The sequence below is a fragment of the Chlorocebus sabaeus genome, chromosome 11 (genome assembly GCF_047675955.1).
Source record: "Chlorocebus sabaeus isolate Y175 chromosome 11, mChlSab1.0.hap1, whole genome shotgun sequence".
NCBI classification, from domain to species: Eukaryota; Metazoa; Chordata; class Mammalia; order Primates; family Cercopithecidae; genus Chlorocebus; species Chlorocebus sabaeus.
Genome location: NC_132914.1, coordinates 3,372,499 through 3,391,251, shown reverse-complemented (window position 1 = coordinate 3,391,251; position 18,753 = coordinate 3,372,499). Strand labels below are relative to the sequence as shown.

At 51.5% G+C, this 18,753-nt stretch overlaps 1 protein-coding gene across 4 annotated transcripts in view; it reads right to left on the bottom strand.

Moving 5' to 3' along the window:
- Window positions 1-18,438, bottom strand: part of TSPAN9 (tetraspanin 9) — a 209,812-nt gene extending 191,374 nt beyond the window's left edge. Inside the window, exons 1-3 of one of the 4 annotated variants that reach the window (XM_007967257.3) lie at window positions 18,319-18,429; window positions 17,269-17,413; window positions 12,106-12,172 (exon numbers count right to left, since the gene is read on the bottom strand). Coding sequence is in view for 1 of the 4 variants with exons in the window: in XM_073020393.1 (XP_072876494.1) it covers window positions 17,269-17,305 (37 nt within the window). In the remaining 3 variants the exon portion in view is untranslated. Of the gene's footprint in view, window positions 1-12,105; window positions 12,173-17,268; window positions 17,414-18,318 lie in introns of all 4 variants that reach the window. The other 3 variants (XM_007967256.3, XM_073020393.1, XM_007967258.3) reach the window with 3 other exon arrangements.
- Between the last annotated feature and the right edge of the window lie 315 nt (window positions 18,439-18,753).

Below are 18,753 nucleotides of genomic sequence, written 5' to 3'. Positions count from 1 at the left end.
GCATAACTCCCCTCCCAGAACCATGGACACTTTAACAAGGAGCTCCTGACTTAAGAAAGATCCTCTGCAATCCCAGCACTTTGGGAGGCTGAGGCGGGCGGATCACAAGGTCAGGAGATCGAGACCATCCTGGCTAACACGGTGAAACCCCGTCTCTACTAAACATACAAAAACTAGCCGGGCGCGGTGGCAGCGCCTGTAGTCCCAGCTACTCGGGAGGCTGAGGCAGGAGAATGGCGTGAACCCGGGAGGCGGAGCTTGCAGTGAGCCGAGATCGCGCCACTGCACTCCAGCCTGGGCGACAGAGCGAGACTCCATCTCAAAAAAAAAAAACAAAAAAAACCTCACTGCCTCTTCTGAGACGTTTGAAAGCCCTGCAATATGAAGATGGGTGGTTTTAAAGCAAGCAAGTGTTCTAAGTGTCCTGGGGAAATGGACGAGACTAGGGACACATCTCTTAGATCACAAGTGCAGTATTCATTAATTCATTCAAAAAATATTTGTGTGTCCACCAAGTACCAGGCAATGAGAAAACAGGGAAAGCACCGGTGAATGGAAAACCAAGGCTTCTGCTCTTCAGGAGGAATAAAGAGACAATGTACAAGAGATACTTAGGAGAGACATTGGAAATGCCCCGTCTCTAAGAATGCCAGTGAGGCCGCAGAAGTCCCACGCCAGTAAGTCAGTTGTCTAGCAGGCAGCGCAGACCCTGGAGTCGTGGGGAATCAGGAGGTGGAGGCGGCTGCGAGGTCTCAGAAACACCATGGTGCACAGACCAGTCACCACAGCACTGGGTTTAGGATGTGGCAGTATCCATGATCTAGTTCCCGACTCGAATCAAGAATGTATCAAAGATTACTGATTTTTGCCGGGTGTGGTGGCTCACACCCGTAATCCCAGTACTTTAGGAGGCTGAGGCTGGCGGATCACCTGAGGTCAGGAGTTCGAGACCAGTCTGACCCACATGGAGAAAACTCGTCTCTGCTAAAACTACAAAATTAGCCAGGCATAGTGGCAGCCACCTGTAATCCCAGCTACTCGGGACGCTGAGGCAGGAGAATCGCTTGAACCCAGGAGCAGAGGTTGCGGTGAGCCGAGATTGCACCACCGCACTCCAGCCTGGGCAGCAAGAGCAGAACTCCGTCTCAAAACAACAACAAGATAATTGATTTAAAACAACCACCCAAAAAAACAGATATTCTCTTAAGTGTTTCTTTAAAGCCACGCCATCATCCGATGCATGCCTATGAGGACTGCTTGGCAATAATTTTCTTGGAGAGGCGTGGGGAGGTCCCTGGAGTCTTCTATTCTGCTGCAGTTTCCACAGAAAGAAAAGGTTTGGGAATTACTCCTCTAGAGGCAATGTTGGGAAGGTAAGGAAAGAAAGCAGGAATCTGGGGGTGGCTTGACCCGACCTCTTAGATTTCATCTCCAAAAGGCCATGCTGATCTCCTGCCACCACTAGAAACAGGACGCCTCTCCAAGAGGCTGCGGCATTTTAAGAGAAGACTCCTGGGCTGGGCGTGGTGCTCACTCATGCCTGTAATCCCAACACTTTGAGAGGCAGAAACAGAAGAATCCCTTAAGGCCAGAAGTTCAAGACCAGCCTGGGCAACATAGTGTGACCCCATCTCTACAAATAAATAATAATTAGTCAGTCATGGTGGTGCACACCTGTGGTCCCAGCTACTCAGGAGGCTGTGGCAGGAGGATTGCTTGAGCCCAGGAGTTGGAGGCTACAGTGAGCTATTATCGTGCTACTGCACTCCAGTGTGCATGACAGAGCGAGACCCTGTCTCTAAAAATAATAAATACAAATTAACAATAAAACAAAGCAAATCAAGAGAAGACTCCTGAAAAACAAAGCCTCCAAAGAACACACATCTAATGGCAGGGGTTCCACCGGCTGGTCAAGCTAGTGAAGAGGTATTTTAAGGTAGGATGGGGTCTTTCCATCAATCCCTCAAACTGTGATTGGCCCAGCTGAGTTTCTTTCCATAGCTGTAACTCACTATCCCCTTCCTATCTCCCAGCCATAAATGTCTGTTAAGGCCTGCTCTGTGTCAGGCACTCTTCTCATGAGGGATCCATTAGATCACTCTGTTCCCTGCAACAGAAACTCGTGGCTGGGTTGGGGGTGGCATGAGGCAGCCTCCAGCCCCCATCTACGTTCTGCAGCAGCGTCAGGAATGGCAGCTGACGCCCTCCCCAGTGCCCTGAGGGTGCTCAGAGACTCACTAGCTTTTATGGGTAAGCTGGAGACCAGACCCTACCTCTCCAGTTTTCTCCCTGTGGTCAAATTCACTTTCTCCCTTGCCCCAGAATCAGGATGGGGGCTCACACTCAAGATCCCTACTGCCCCCAACACCTGGCCCCCAAACACAGGTTCAAGTCCATCTACTTCGGCTGATGGGCACAGCACAACCAAAGCCAGCTGCAAGGTGGGCCCAGGAAACTAGACTGCTGGCCCATCTCCCAGAACTGGGGGCAATTCCGTGGCTTCCCTTCTTGGCCTAAGTGTGTCCTGCAATTAGCGTCAGCATCCCAAAGGCCAGCGGCCCCAAATGTATTCCCAGAGAAGATAATGTGTATGATTCAGAGTCACATTCCAGGACTCTGAATGCTTTCCACGTTCCAGGTTCAATCTGAACATCACAATGTGAGCTCCTTGCAGCAAGAGGCTCAGCCTGCAGCGTCCAGGCCAAGGGCAGGCTCAAAGCACTCGCCAGCTCCCCCAGTCCTGGGCATGGTGGCAGGGAGGCCTGCCTACTCATTTCTAACCTCCCTCTCAGCCAGTCGACTGTGGCCTCTCTGGGAAAGCCACACACCTGTTCCAAAGATGTTGCAACTGTGTTCCTGCAAAACAATCCTCAGAGCCCAGGGAGTCCACTGAGCATCCTCAGGGAAGGACCATCCTTATCCTTACAGGGATATTCAATGTTCCGAACAACTGAGACCCATTTGGATAACCAGTGGGTAAGGTGGATGATGAACGTGGGTAGCGTCACTTTTTATGTCAGATTAGGTGTGGCCATACAGCAGTGCGAGCTCCCTGCTGAGTCCAGGCAGGCATCTCCTCTGTGTCCTCCACAGGGGGCTCTGGCTGTATCTGTAACAATCTTATCCCTTCCTACTTGGCTTGCTCCCTTCAGAGCCCACTCCTGGTGTTATAGGTCCTGCAGGACTGGGCTCTCGGGAACTATGAGGGACCTGGGTAAAACAGAAATAGACATTTGTAGCCATGAGCAGAAAGAGCTGGGGACTGACCTAACTTTACACTTGGCTAAAGCTCTATCACACAGAGCACCTGGGCCCAAAGATGCCTCAGACCCTGGAGGAATCAAAGCGTACAATAACGACTTAATGATTCACTGACAGTATGACTTGAGCATGCGGGAGTTTGAATCCATCCTCACAGGCATGGAGAACAAGTAACGGGGGCGTGGAGTGGGGACCTGAGCAGAGAAGTAAGGAGTCAGCGAGGGCGTCGCCGGTCTCTGCTTCTGGGGAATTTACCTGCTACAGGCCTCAAGCTAGCAAGCCCTCAGCTGGAGCAGGCTGAGGAGTGCTATCCAGTTTTTTCCAATTCTTTGGCCAAAAGCAGTTGCTGAGGTTTCTTTTCTTGTCCGTGATGCCAGATTTCTCAAAGGTTTGCAGAGTCAGCATTGCATGTTTTTGTCAACACTGAGCACTGATTAATATGAAACCTGTGAGCTGATCAGTTCATTAACCCTGCAACAGGAGCACAATGCTGGCACCCCCAAGTCACCCAGAGGCATTGGGGAGCTCCCAAGGGTGCTGCGGTGCCAGGCCGTGCTCCCTCCTCCAACACAGTCTTCAGCAACTCCTTTCCCACAGCACAGCTGAGGCCAGCCCAGAGGCTGAGTTGTGGAGGTGCAGGATGCTTTCACAGTGAACCTTTTCAGCTACAAAACATGTCTTTACTAAAAGCTGCCGACGGGGAGCAGGGAGACAATAAAACACCAAGGGGATTTCAAACACGAACGCCCACTCCGCCTTTGTTCTTATTTGATGAATGCAAAAACCACCCAGCAGTCGACAGGCAAAAGAACACTGCTGCACGGGAAAGTGCATTTCATCAGGTCCAGCCTCAGATCTCCGGAGAGGTAAGTTGGATGAATGATTGGCGCTGGGGAGAACTTTCCCATCAGCAGCTCCACTGCTGCATCCTCTAAGCTGGGGTTTGAGGATTCGTTAACGACCCATCGCGGGCTCTTCCCCTGCCTCCTCCTGCCTCCCTGCCATTGGTAACATTTCACAGGAAGGGAACAGCCACTAAGGCAGGTGATGAGAAAACTAAATATAAACACGAACACCTTGTGGGAAGTCAGTGTCGAGTCCATTGTGAGTTGCCTGAGAAGGAAAAGTGAAGTCTGTGCATCACACAGGTCTGGGCCCTCTTATTTCATATCCGAGGTTATGAGGGGATGGGGAGGAAGCCTGGAGCATAGTTGTTGGGCAAATGAATGAATAAAATCCCAGCAGAAATCTGGGCCTGGAAGACCGGACTAGCTTTGTTAAAGACCTGTCGCTCATCGACACATTTCTCAGACATGCCATGAAAATTAGCAGGGAGTACCAAGAAGACAAGCTCTTGGCAGCTTGCAGAGGGCAGGAACGTTTGACTTCTACAGCTCTCAGAGCCATAGGGCAGGAGACACTGTCTACTACAAAGCCCAAACCTCTGCCAGCGCTAGCCGCGTGCACACACACAACACACTGACTCCACTTCAAAGGACGCCCAGCACGAAGATCAAGTGTCTGCCAGTTTCTCTGGATGACCCGTCTGGGGACGAACAGTGAGCTGGGAGGAGAAGGGGTTTGCACTATCTTCCAAAGATCTGTGGGGTCTATTCCTCATTATCTGTGGCGTCTATTCCTCATGATTCTGGGCACAGGGAGGGATCGCATGTCTACGTCCTCCCCGCCTGGAACACATATACCTTACTTGTGCCATGGCCAGCCTTCCCACCAAGAGGTAGAGTCTGCCCACCCCGGAGTTCTGCTGGTCCCATGACTTACTTTTACCGGCAATCAACAGACATTGTGCGTGTGAGGCTTCAGGGCCTAAACAGTAAGAGGTCTTGTAGACTGTTTTCACCCGAAAGGCTAGTTTCCTTGACAGTGAGAAACCACGCAGCAGGGGAGAACCCCAGCTGACAGCCAGCACCAATCACCAGATACATGAGTGAAGCTCCGTTGGACTGTCCAGGGTTTACAGAGCCACCAGCTGACTGCTACCGCATTAATAAGCCCAGGCAAGACCGCAGAGGCCAGCCCAAAACGCTAACCCATAGAACTAGAAGCAAAGAAAACGGTGTTTGTGTTAATCCACTATATTCTGGGGTGGTCTATGCAGCATAGATCTCAGTAATGAATGGAACAAAATGCGTTCGCCAAATCTGTGCAACTATGGAAAAGAATGAGGTTGTTCTGAATGCACCGATGTGAAAAGATGCCTAAAGAAGGGGCAAAACAGTAAGTTGAATTCAATTCTATTTATGGAAATTGAGAAGATAAATAGGTAGAGGGCTGGATGCTAGTCTATCACAGAAATATCTGGAAATAATACAAACCAAAGTATGAACAGTGATTATCTCTGATGGGTAGGATTAGGGGAGATTTTCCTTTTCTATAATTTATGTAATGTTTGGATATTATAATGAGTTTTTATTCTTTTGCAACAAAAAAAGATGCTTTTTTATTTTATGTATTTTATGTATTTATTTTGAGACAGGATCTCACTCTGTTGTCCAGGCTGGAGTACAGGGGGGTGATCACAGCTCACTATAGCCTCAACCTCCTGAACCCTCCCACCTCAGCCTCCCGAGTGGCTGGGACCACAGGTGCGCATGCCTGGCTACGCTTTTTAATCTTTTATAGAGTCAGGGTCTTGCTATGTTGCCCAAGCTGGTCTCAAACTCCTGAGCTCAACTCATCCTCCCACCTCGGTCCCCCAGAGTGCTGGGATTACAGGCATGAGCTATCGTGCCCAGCCAAAAGGATGATTTTTTTTAAAAAATTCACCTTGAGATCAGGCGCAGTGGCTCACACCTGTAATCCCAGCACTTTGGGAAGCCGAGGCAGGTGGATCACAAGGTCAGGAGATCAAGACCATCCTGGCCAACATGGTAAAACCCCGTCTCTACTAAAAATATAAAAAATACAAAAAAAATTAGCTGGGCGTGGTGGCGGGTGCCTGTAGTCCCAGCTGCTGGGGAGGCTGAGGCAGGAGAATGGCATGAACCCGGGAGGCAGAGCTTGCAGTGAGCCGAGACTGCGCCACTGCACTCCAGCCTGGGAGACACAGCGAGACCCTGTCTCAAAAAAACAAAAAAAAATACAAAAATTAGCTGGGCATGGTGGCACGTGCATGTAATCCCAGCTACTCAGGAGGCTGAGGCAGGAAAATCACTTGAACCAGGGAGTCGGAGGTTGCAGTGAGCTGAGATCTCGCCACTGCACTCCAGCCTGGGTGACAGAGCGAGACTCCGTTTCAAAAAAAAAAAAAACCCTTGAATTCTACTACAATCTAATCTTCCCTATAATGTCCCTTTTCTTTTTTTTTTGAGACGGCGTCTCGCTCTGTTGCCCAGGCTGGAGTGTAGTGGCGCGATCTGGGCTCACTGCAAGCTCCACCTCCCAGGTTCATCCCATTCTCCTGCCTCAGCCGCCCCGAGTAGCTGGGACTACAGGTGCCCGCCACCTCGCCCCGCTAATTTTTTGTATTTTGAGTACAGACGGGGTTTCACTGTGCTAGCCAGGATGGTCTCGATCTCCTGACCTCGTGATCTGCCCCTCGGCCTCCCAAAGTTCTGGGATTACAGGCGTGAGCCACCGCGCCCGGCCTATAATGCCCCTTTTCATCCTGTCATCCACTGTTCAAAGACCAACACTGGCTCTCACCGCCAGCCTCCTGTGCCTGAGCTGCTCTGAGCAGCATGCCAGGTGCCCCAGAGGGAACAGCTCACCCTCTCCTGAGGGCCACACCTGTCCCCACCCCAACCAAGCTCCCGGCCAGCACTACAACCCCTCAGAGACCCTTCCCTTCCCTCCCTAAATCCCAGCCCTCCCTCAAGGCCCAGCCTGATGCCGTCTGAGTTTCTCCATGGATGCCAAGAAAAAGTTCCACCAACCCTGCCCTGAACTGCATGGTTTCCAGTGTTCTCCCTGTACTGCGGGCACGAACTACTCCATCCAGGAGACCTTCACAGACACAGGCTACCACCAGCTCTAGCTTCTCTGGCCAACAGCGGGGGCAGGCAGAGCCAAGACAGGCTGTTCCAGCCCCCTCCCCTCTCTGCCAGCCACAGCCTGGATGACGGGTGACAGCCAAGCCTGGAGCTTCCCCCCCCCAGTCCCACCCATCCCCAGCAGCAAGTCAGTGGAAGCCGGTTTGAAATGGCTACTAATTTGGAGTGACTCGCACTATGGGTGATGCTGTAAGCGCCTCCAGGTCCCACGTGCTGCAGACAGCACTCAAAATGGTCAAACAAATCCAAACTCTGGCTTCAAACCTAATTGCTTTCCTGGGGGACCCAATGGCTTCTTCCTCACTGAGGTCTTTGCAATTCGTACGTCCAGTTTTTAAACAAAGCTGTTTAGAATCTCCCAGGATGAAGACAAGTAGAAAATTGCAAGCCCAGACCTCTACCTCATTTTTTTCTAAAACAAAACGTGTCATTCTGCGTGTTCACATACCCGGAAAGACACAGTTCATTCAAACTCAGCTGGGCACCCTGCCCCTCTGAGCCCCCCTGTAGAGCCTGGCCCTGAGACAGGGCTGGGGACTGGCTGGGGCAGGATCTGCTTCTACTGTCCCTGGCACCACTGCCCCAGGGCTTGCAGGACAGCTTCGGGCCCCTCAGCCTCAATCTCCACACTGGCAGGTGGCCAGGGAAGAGGCTGCCAGCAGGGTTCCCAGGTACTGTGTCCAGGTTTTACCCTGCCCTCTAACGGGAAGGCACTCACATCACAGGTATATACTGACATTTTTTTTTTTCCCCCGAGATGGAGTCTTGCTGTGTTGCCCAGGCTGGAATGAAGTGGCTGATCTTGGCTCACTGCAACCTCCGCCTCCCAGGTTCAAGCAATTCTCCTGCCTCGGCCTCCTGAGTAGCTGGTATTACAGGTGCACACCACCAAGCCTGGCTAATTTTTGTATTTTAAGTAGAAATGGGGTTTCACCATGTTGGTCAGGCTGATCTCGAACTCTCGACCTCATGATTTGCCTGCCTTGGCTTCCCAAAGCGCTGGGATTACAGGTGTGAGCCACCATGCCCAGCCCCTTTTTTTCTTGAGACAGGGTCTCACTCTGTCACCTAGCCCAGAGTACAGTGGTGCGATCATGACTCACTATAGCCTCAACTTTCTGGGCTCAAGCAATCCTTCTGCCTCAGCCTCCCGAGTAGCTGGGACTACAGGTGCACACTAACTACCACACCTGACTAATTTTTTTTCTATTCTTATTAGAGATGAGGTCTCACTATGTTGTCCAGACTGGTACCAAGCAATGCTCCCGCCTTGGCCTCCGAAAGTGCTGGGCCTACAGATGTGAGCCACTGTGTCTGGCCTGTTCTGATCTGTTGAGAGTGCACACGTGGGCCACTCCACTAAGTGCCAAAACAACGCAGAGTGCCCTCCCACACAAACCCATGCAAGTACACCCAGCACACATGTAAGGCAAGTGTGCACACGGTCACTAACACACACACACGTGCATGGCTGCACCGTGTTTCAATCTGGCTCTGAGAATCCCTCCCACCCCAGCTCACTTCCCTCACCTGTTCACTGTCCTCAGAGGCCCTCTCCCTGACTCTGAACCTGACACGTTCCCTACATTGCAAGGGGAGGGACCAGACTGTGTGTGTTCCCAGCAACATGTGCACCCCATGATTGGAGGCGGTGTGCCCGCAAGTGTGCGCACAGCCAGGGTCACTGCCCACCAGGGCTCAAGGGTGTTGCCTCAGACACAGCTGGACTTTGTTCTGGCTACACAATAATATATTCACTTTACTTTTTGCTTGTAACCTGAAGAAGGGCCATTTTTCAAATTTGCACAAACGTGCTGTAACAGTTAGCAGCAACCCTAAGCTACTAAGGCCAAGGCCAAGGCCTCACCAAGATCCTGTACCCCGAAGGCCACAAGACCCTCCAGCCTTCCTGCAACAACAGCAAAGCCTCCCCAGCAGGTGGGGGGATTTTAGGGGGCACTTACTGAGCTTCCTGACTCTTCAGACCCCTGGGACTGCTCTCTACCCCATCCTTTCCTGTTCCTATCACAAGATCCGATGTTCTAAAAATGATGACCATTGAGAGTAGAAATGGTCACAAGACTCTCAGAAAGTGAGTGAATATTCGAAGTATCATCAATTTCCAGCCATCCACCGCAAGGGAGCCTGAGAGAAAACAGAGGGCGGAAGGGGTGTGCTAAATCAAAGCACAGATAATACTAAACAATAGGCAAAAAAAAAATCTACATTTGGCTCCAAAGTATTGGGCTGAAATGCAGAGAGGATCATGCTCCCAACTCCAGATGCCAGCAAAGAGTTCTTCCGTCTCCTTCCCATTCTGAAGAGCACCCTCCTGGTTCAGGCTGAAATTCTGGTTACGCTCTTGGTTTGAGAGCAAGGAGACGGTTTGAAAGCTAGCCTGCTCCAGGCGGATATTCTCATTTCGTGATGCTGTGGCTATGACTGAAGTTGAAATGATTAACATGCAGGGCTGGAGTCCAGGACCGGAGGCTTACTCCTCACTGCCTCAGGCAGGGGCACGGAAAAGAGACTTAAAACCAAAGCAACAGCAGAGCCGTCAGCACAGGACAGAAGCCAGGCAGTAGGACCCCGCCACTCGCCACTCGCAGGGCAGGGGACCATCTCCGCAAACATCCTCCACCCCCAGTCAGGCTCCTATCAGGAGTCAGCATCTCCAGTTTATTCATTAACTTCATTCTTCCCTCCTGCATCCACCTCCAGGTCAGAGGCCAAGAAGGCACTAGTCAGAGGCAGAAGGCAGGCCCAGGACTGGAAGCCAAAACCCAGGCATCCCAACTCATACCACCTCAGAAACCACCTCCAGCAGAGCCAGAAAGAACCTTGGCAATGGGTCACCCAGCCTGCCGCTTTGTGGGTGAGCAAACCGGCCTGAAGAAAGCCATCAACTTGCCCAAGTTCGCACAGCAGTTAGAGGGAGGAGCAGGGGCCAGGATAAGAACCTCCCACCCCAGAGCTGGTCAACATCCCAGAGCACGGCTCCGGAGCATGAGAAGAAATGGCAAAACCAAAGCTCCCTGGGCCACAGCCATCGGAGAGGATCAACGTCCTGTCTGCCAAGGCCTCCGCTCACGTCTCCCTCACTTGGGTTTCAACGCCGATGCACGGAAGAAAGACAGGCATCTGGATAGACACAGCTGCTGATGTCAGGGGCTATCTGTGTCTCCCCAAGGCCATACAGGCCTCCTGGGGAGCCCCTCACCAAGTTCTGTCTGGCAGGGCCCACCAGGAACAGGCCCCACAGGATGTGCGGGACATGCTGCACAGCAAGACGGTCATTCCCTTGTCCTTAAGTCCTTCCTTCTCTGCTGCCCAGTCTTTTTTAATAGAGACAGAGTTTCACTATATTGCCCAGTCTGGTCTTGAACTCCTGCCTCAGCCTCCCAAAGTGCAGAGATTCCAGGCGTGAGCCACTGCACCTGGACGACTGCTGCCTGACCTTCACCAGACGAATTTGCCTCCACCCAAGCCCGTGTGCCTGGCTGCACCGCACCATTCAGTGACAGGCGGTGCCTCAAATCCCAGAGCTGCGAGAATGAAAGCAGACACCCACACGGGCCCCAGGGAGGCGGGAGGAGGACTTAAAATGGGAGCTCAGGCATTCCTGCTGCAAGCAGGCTCAGGGAGGGACCTGGAGCGGATTCCCAGCGTCAGTTGAGAACTCAGAACAGCCACAGGTCTGCATTAGAAAAGGCAGGCGCTGCAGAGTCATAGAATCTGGGCTGCAGCCCCTGCTCCGGCTAACACTATGTGTCGGCCTTACCTGCTGCCACCGATAAAAGAGGAAGACATGACAGCTACCCCGCGGGGCCTTTGTGAAAGTTAAATGAGATTCAAATTATAACTTCATCTGATTAAGTTAAATTGGTTGTGGACCTTTGTAAAGGGTCTAAAACTGAGTCTGATTATGATGAGAAATGTGAGTACCAGCATCCTAAGTATAACGTGAAGGCATGGCAGGATGAGAAGAGGCTCCTGGCCACTCTTGGGGCACCAAATAACCCCCGCTGGAACCCACAGACAAGAGAATGTTTGGCAACATGAGCCACCAGCCAGCACCATTCCGGCCCCGCTCCCTGCTCCACTGACTACACCACTGGGTTCAGGGAAGGTAAGATTTTACACATCACCCAGCAGGGAGAAGCTGCAGGAGAAAACACACATAAATTAAACATAAAAAGCCCAGGTCAGTAAACAGCACCCCAAGGGAACCTGAATCAGCACCATCTACCCGCACTGTCTGGCTGCCTGGTCTGTAGCCTGGCACAGGGGAGGCCTCCATGCACAAGTGCTAGGAACAATGAATAAACCATCAGCAAGACCCCCAGGAGCCTGGAGGAGCAGAGAAGAGGGCCCCGTAAGGGTGCTGGTGGAGGGCGGTGGGCATAGCAAAATGGAGGCACTGAGGATTGGCCAGGACTCCTGCAGCTTCTCTTCTGGCCTGTGGTGGGAGGCCCCTCCACCCTGGCTCCCAAGCCTGCTGGGAGGAGACAGGAAGCAGGAAGTTACAGGCCTCTCCCTAGGCTTCCTCCACACAAATGGGGTGGCCAAGAAAGAATCTAAGAGTACCCTCAGCCACCAATCAGAAACAGTGGAAAGGAGATAATTCTTGCCTGGCCCCCAAAGCCCAATTTAAGGAGCTTAGAAAAGCAAAGCCAGGAGTCAGGGCAGGACAACCAGAAAATGTCAGCATCCTCTTCTATCCTCCCCAACCCACAGTTAAAGGGCAAGAAAGACCTTGGCTTCAGATGGAGTGTATAACACAGAGACGTTCAGAGGCCCTACCCCACAATGGACCCGAACCAACACTGACCTGTTCTCTCTGAACTTCCTGCAAACACCTTGGCTGCTGACAAATAAAAGAAGGTTCCAGGATATTCCTGCAGGAAGGCAAAAAATTAGGTCATCACTTTGGTAAGAAGCCACTCTAGGGTGAATTCTGTCCATCAAGGACAACTCTTTGGGGCAGCAATCCCTCACCAAGAAACTGCTCACTCAACAAATGGAGAAGGCCAGAAATGGCAAACAGGAAGGCAGTGTGCTAATGCCACTCAGTTGCTGGTGGGTACCCAAGACATTACGATCAGAACCCAAGCCCTGGCCCAGCAGAAAACACAGCTGCAATTGATTAGTGATGTCTGCCACGGGCAGTTACAGAAGTAACAGAATCCCCGCCAGGTATTTGGCATCCCTGGGGTAGACCTTTGTCATCCAAGGATTTAATATTACAATTTTGGCCACTCGCAAGTGACCCAAAGTTTCAAGATATGTAAAAGTGTGTAAACGGACTGAGATGCATTTGCATCGCATACGCTATGAGGTCAATATAAAGGAACAGGCCACCTTGTTGTTTTCATCTCTACCACATTCAAAGTTACTCTTATGGAGCAATAAAAACTTGGTGGAAAATGGCCACCAAGTGAGAAATAAAACTGCAGCAGAAACTGAAAGGGCAGTTAACTTCGGGTGTGAGGATATAGGCAGGAAACACTTGAGTCTGCAGAAACATGACTCCGGAGAAAGCCAGGCCCATGAACAAATATTGCTGTGGATACAAATTTGGGATGGTAGAAAGTGCAAGATTCATTTCTTGAGATCCTGAGGGGTCCACTGTGCCTAATCCGTTCTGTGCCTCACAGCAGTGAATTCAGGGCCAAGGAGAACATCAGAGGGAGTGAGAATCCATGCCCTCAAGGGGCTTGCAATCTAGTTGATGAAACAATACCTACTGGAAACAGCAAATGGCATTGCATTTTCACAATCACCCAGCACAGAATCAACTTCAATTCCCCTTCACCTTCAACCTTTCCTCACTTCCCCACCCAGTCAAGTTACAAATGATCCTGATCTTACTTCCAAAATATCTCAGGTTCAATGCCTCCTCACCATTCCTCACAGGTGCCCAGCCACTCCCCCTACCATGACGTGCCTTCTTCACAGACCCCAGATTCACCCTCCTTAAGCCCAGTCCTGCTTCTGTTACCCTGGCTCAAAACCTGCAAACTTCCCAGGGCCTCCCAAGGTTGATGGCTGTCTCCACAGCACCAGTTTAATGCTGGCACCTGGTGGGCACTCAAGTTCTCTTGGAAGAATGAATGGACAGATAAAGTTCTTGGCTGGTGATCTGAGGCAACCCACAATACAGCTGTTGTCTACCTGCCCAACAGCTGTTGTCTACCTGTCTACCTGTTGTCTCCTCTATGGCTTCCCTGCACACATCCCACGCCTGGCCCGCCTGCACCATTCACATACCCCAACCTTCTCAGGGCCTAGCCCCAGGCTGATCCTTACTCCTTCTGTTGAAATGCAAGCTCCCCTCCAGGGTTCATGTCCACCACCACCTTCTGCATGAAATGGTACTCCTCAATCAAGGTGACCGAACTGTTTCAGCTCACATAACATTCTGCTCTCAGAAGCCATTCACCTTGTCCTTTGAATTGTCATCTTTCGAACCCGTTTCTCAACTCTTTACTGGCTAACAAGCCCCATGAAGATAAGGACGTTTATCTTGTTTATTTTTGCAGCATCAGAACTTAGCACAGACTTTTTTTTTTTTTTAAAGAGACAAAATTCTTGCTCTGTTACCCAGCCTGGAGTGCAGTGACACAATCATGGCTCACTGAAGCCTCGAACTCCTGAATTCAAGCGATCCTTTCACCTCTAGCTGGGACCATAGGTCCATAGGTCCACAAGTGTGTACCACCACACCTGGCTAATATATATATATACATTGTATGTATAATTTTTTAGATACAGAGGCCTCACTATGTTACCCAGGGTGGTCTCAAATCCCAGGCCTCAAGTGATCCTCCTGCATCAGCTTCCCAAAGTACTGGGATTACAGATGTGAGGGACAGTATCCAGCCCAGCACAGACTCTTATACATGTGACGCATACACTGTTTGTGGAGTTCACTAGAGAACCACCCAAGGAAATCTATAAAGGCCAGGAACAAAATGAAGACAGAAAATGCCATAGGAGTTCCCAGGAAAAAGAGGTTCATTTGGGGTGGGATATGCCAGGGTCTTGAAAGGAGCTCAGACATGAGAAGGGTCTTGAAAGTGGAGCATGGAAGAAGTATCCAGCAAGGTGGAAGAGGATGAACTAAGGGGCCTAGAAGGAATGCACAAAGCAAGGCTGGGAGATTAGTCTGGCCAGAACCAAGGGTTCCCGGAGGGAGAAGAGTGGTAATAAGGCTAGACTGGCAGGATGCTGAATGCCAGGCAAATGCACCTGGATTAGATCCACTCCCTCTTAGTCAGTGAGGATGACAACCACTGCAGGCGGGGCCCTCACGGTAGAAGAAAAGAAGTCTTGTCCTCTCTCGTTCCGAGCATATTAGTCCAGTCTCCTCCACAAAGTTATAAATAACAGCCACCGTTTACTGCACACCTGCTGTATATGAGGCCCTGAGCTATGTGCCCCACATACATCAGCTCATGGCTCCTTCCCAACATCCTGAGTACTTGGTATTGTTATCCTCATTTTGCAAGCAGGGAGCTGACGCTAAAGGAGGTAAGGGCACCTCCCAAGGCCCAACCCACTCACTCATTCACTTAACAGTGCTGGCTGGCCCTGGGGTTACAGGCTTGCGACAAAGGGGCACTCCCTCCAGCCACCCCAGGTTCAAGGGCTTCCCACCTAAGCTGGGCTGCTTCTCCACAACTCTCCAGATTAATTCCTCAAGGTCAGCATTTACTAAGCACACAGAAGGAGCTTAATAAAGCACACTAAACAGACAGAATAGTGGCTGCCAGAGGCTGGGAGGAGGGGGAAATAGTTGTTTCATGAATATTAAAGCTTCAGTTTTACAAGGTAATTTCTGGAGCTCTGTTGCACAACAATGTAAATATACTTAATGCTACTGAACTGTACACTGACAAATGGTTAAAATGTACACTTAAGATTTTACATTTGCTGGGTGCGGTGGCTCATGCCTGTAATCCCAGCACTTTGGGAGGCCGAGGCGGGTGGATCACGAGGTCAGGAGTTCAAGACCAGCCTGGCCAACATGGTGAAACCCCATCTCTACTAAAAAATATATAAAATTTAGCCAAGGGTGGTGGCGGGCACCTGTAATCCCAGCTATTCGGGAGGCTGAGGGAGAGAACTGCTTGAACCCGGGAGGCGGAGGTTGCAGTGAGCCAAGATTACGCCACTGCACTCCAGCCTGAGCAACAGAGCAAGACTCTGTCTCAAAAAAAAAAAAAAAGATTTTACATTCAGTGTTTTATACCACAATTTTAAATTTTTTTACATAAAGCACACTTCCTAATTGGTTGAGTGGCTGCTAATATCTTACACTGTTAATTATCTGATGCTGGAAGAAACTCTAGAATATTTCTAATCCAATATCCCACCAAGACAGAGAGTTGGAAAGAGGAGGTAAATTGCTCAAGGTTGCACAAATAAGTGGTGCCAGGTGAAGACGAGGCTCAACATAGAGGAAAGGGGCTGAGCGTGGTGGCTCACGCCTGTAATCCCAACACTCTGGGAGGCCAAGGTAGGAGAATTGCTTGAGGCCAGGAATTCAAGACTAGAGACCAGCCTGGGCAACACAGCACAACCCCATCTTTACCATAAAAAATTTAAAAAATAATAATTATCTGGGCAAGGGGCCTGCACCTATAGTCCCAGCTACTCGGGAGGCTAAGGCGGGAGGATCACTTGAGTCCAGGAGTTGGAGGCTGCAGTGAGCTGATTGCATCCCTGCACTCCAGCCCAAGCAACAAAGTGAAAAAAATAGAAGAAGGGGCTGAATGTGTTGGCTCACGCCTGTAATCGCAGCACTTTGGGAGGCCAAGGCAGGCAGATCACCTGAGGTCAGAAGTTTGAGACCAGCCTGGCCAACATGGTGAAACTCTCTCTCTACAAAAAATACAAAAATTAGCCAGGTTTGGTGGTGGGTGCCTGTAATCCCAGCTACTCTGGAGGCTGAGGCAGGAGAATCGCTTGAACCCACGAGGCAGAGATTGCAGTAGCTGAGATAGTGCCATCGCACTCCAGCCTGAGCAACGAAAGCGAAACCCTGTCTCAAAAAATAAAATAAAATAGAAGAAGGGCAGAGGCAGATGGCAAAATAGAAGGCACAAGGCAGGAAGGTCAGAAGCCAGGTTCAAGTTTTGCTTCTTTTACTTAATGAGTTTTGTGACCTTAGATATTTATTCTCTCTGAGCATCATATTCCTAACCTATAAGAAGACAATTAAAAGTAACAAACCTCGCCCAGTGTGGTGGCTCACGCCTATAACCCCAGCACTTTGGGAGGCCAAGGCAAGTGGATCACTTGAGGTCAGGAGTTCGAGACCAGCCTGTCCAATATGGCGAAACCCTGTCTCTACTAAAAATACAAAAATTAGAAGGCGTAGTGGCACATGCCTGGAATCTCAGCTACTCGGGAGGCTAAGGCAGGAGAATCGCTTGAACCGGGGAAGCAGAGTTTGCAGTGATCTGAGATCCTGCCACTGCACTCCAGCCTGGGCAACAGAGTGAGACTCTGTCTCAAAAAAAAGTAACAAACTTTACAAGATTATGTATGAATTAAATAAAATTATATACACCTAATGTAATGCGCATAAAAACACTTGGCCAACTGTAAATTACTTTATCAACACTAGTTATTATTATTAATATTAAATATCTGTTCATAGGTTCAAAGAGCCCTGCCAGAATATTAAAATCTGATTAAACCAGACAAAAAACAAAAATCCTACTCTCACCTGTTCAGGGACTTGCACACAGGGGGTCTTCAGGGAGTGAGAGTGTCACTGAATTATACTTCAAGTTTTATCTACCCCAATCCTCTCCCTCCAACCCACAGCCCAGCTGCATCAGCCATGCCAGGACCAAGCCAAGGGTAGGAAGCCGGTGTAATTGTCTGCCTCTCTGGCTGCATTCCTTAGCTAAATATAAATGATTTATCCAGGCCATTGTTTGAAATTATCCATAATCCCTCTCCTCGCCTCCCCATTACTTACGATGGCAAGCTAGCTGTGGATCTCTATAGCAAAGCATATATTCAACATTCTCTGTGGCTATTTTCAGTAGAGAAGGGAGCTAGCAGGTATATATAGGGATCCTCGCATGAGTCTTCGGTTTTCTCCACTAGTCCAGGAAAGCTTCCTGGAGGAGGAAATACCTGAGTCACCCCAGGGAAAAGGACAGCTGCAGGTCAGAAGGGCTCGCGCGCATAAAGAGAGACTGGGTCTCTGAACCAAGAGTGGTAAGCCCCTGCCTTCTTACCCCCGTTTTGGTGATGCGAGGGAAAGGTAGCTCAGGGGATCCCATACTACCCCAAGCTTCCCTAGACAATACAGGCATTTGGGGGAAGATGAAGAAGTGACCCGTATATTTTTCAAAGAGGGAGGAGATCCAAGACTCCAGTTCCAAGATGTACAAGTACAAATATTGCTCTTACAACAACAAGCCAGTTACTTGTTTGGATGTTTTTTTTTTTAAACCACAAGAAAGTTTTTTTAAGTCCCAAACTTGAATGCACAGATGGGCTAGATCTCCAACTTCGGGGTGTGCCAGAGTCCTGTCACTCGGAGTGCTGATCTTCCAGCAGTGGCCCAGGGAGTGGTCGCGGGTGCCGGGGGACTGCAGGCTATATCCCAGCCCTGCCCCAAGGCCTCTGGCCCTCTGGCCCTCTTTGGGGTCCTTGTATGGACTGTTCCAAGCGGTGCACTGGGTCACACAATCGGGAACCCTTGCCAGCCCCGGGGGCTCCCTTTCTGAAACGGTCTTCCTTGGAGCCATCCCCTGGGGGACCCCACTTCGCTCGGTGCCCGGGCCCCGCACCCATCCTCCCCTTCCCGGCCCGCTTCCCGCACAGCGCCTACTCTGTTCCTCGTCCCCTCGTCCCACCGCCGCCCTGCCCACACCGCCTCCCGTGGGCGCCCCCGGCCGCTCCGCCTTCTCGGGACCCGGCCTGGGGGTGCCCAGCCCGCCTGGCGCCATCTCGAGGCCGCGCAACTCCGCACGCTCACGAGACCCGCCTCGCCGCCCGCCGCCCGGGCCGCACTCACCGCGCCCGCAGGACTCGGGGGTCCCCGCACCGCTCACGCTCCAGCACCGCCGCCGCCGCCAGCGGAAACGGGGGGCGGGGCCTGCCCGGGAATGGCGCGCCTGCGGGGCGGGGCTGCCCGGGGGCGGGACGGGGAGGGGAGGGGAGGGACGGGGAGGGGAGGGGCAGGGTGGGGAGGGGAGGGGAGGGGCGGGGAAGGGAGGGGAGGGGAGGGGTGGGGAGAGGTGGGGAGGGGTGGGGCGGGGAGGGCGGGGCGGAGAAGGAGCGCCGGGCTGAGGGGGGCGCCAGCGCCAGCGCCCTGCACCGCCCCAGGCTGGGTCCCCTGCGTTAAAGGAGGGGGAGCCCGGGGACGGGGCACAGGGCCCGCGAGGCGCGGGTGCCCTCCGGGGGTTCCGGAAGCCTCCCTCCCCGCCCCGCCACCCGCATGCCCGGACCG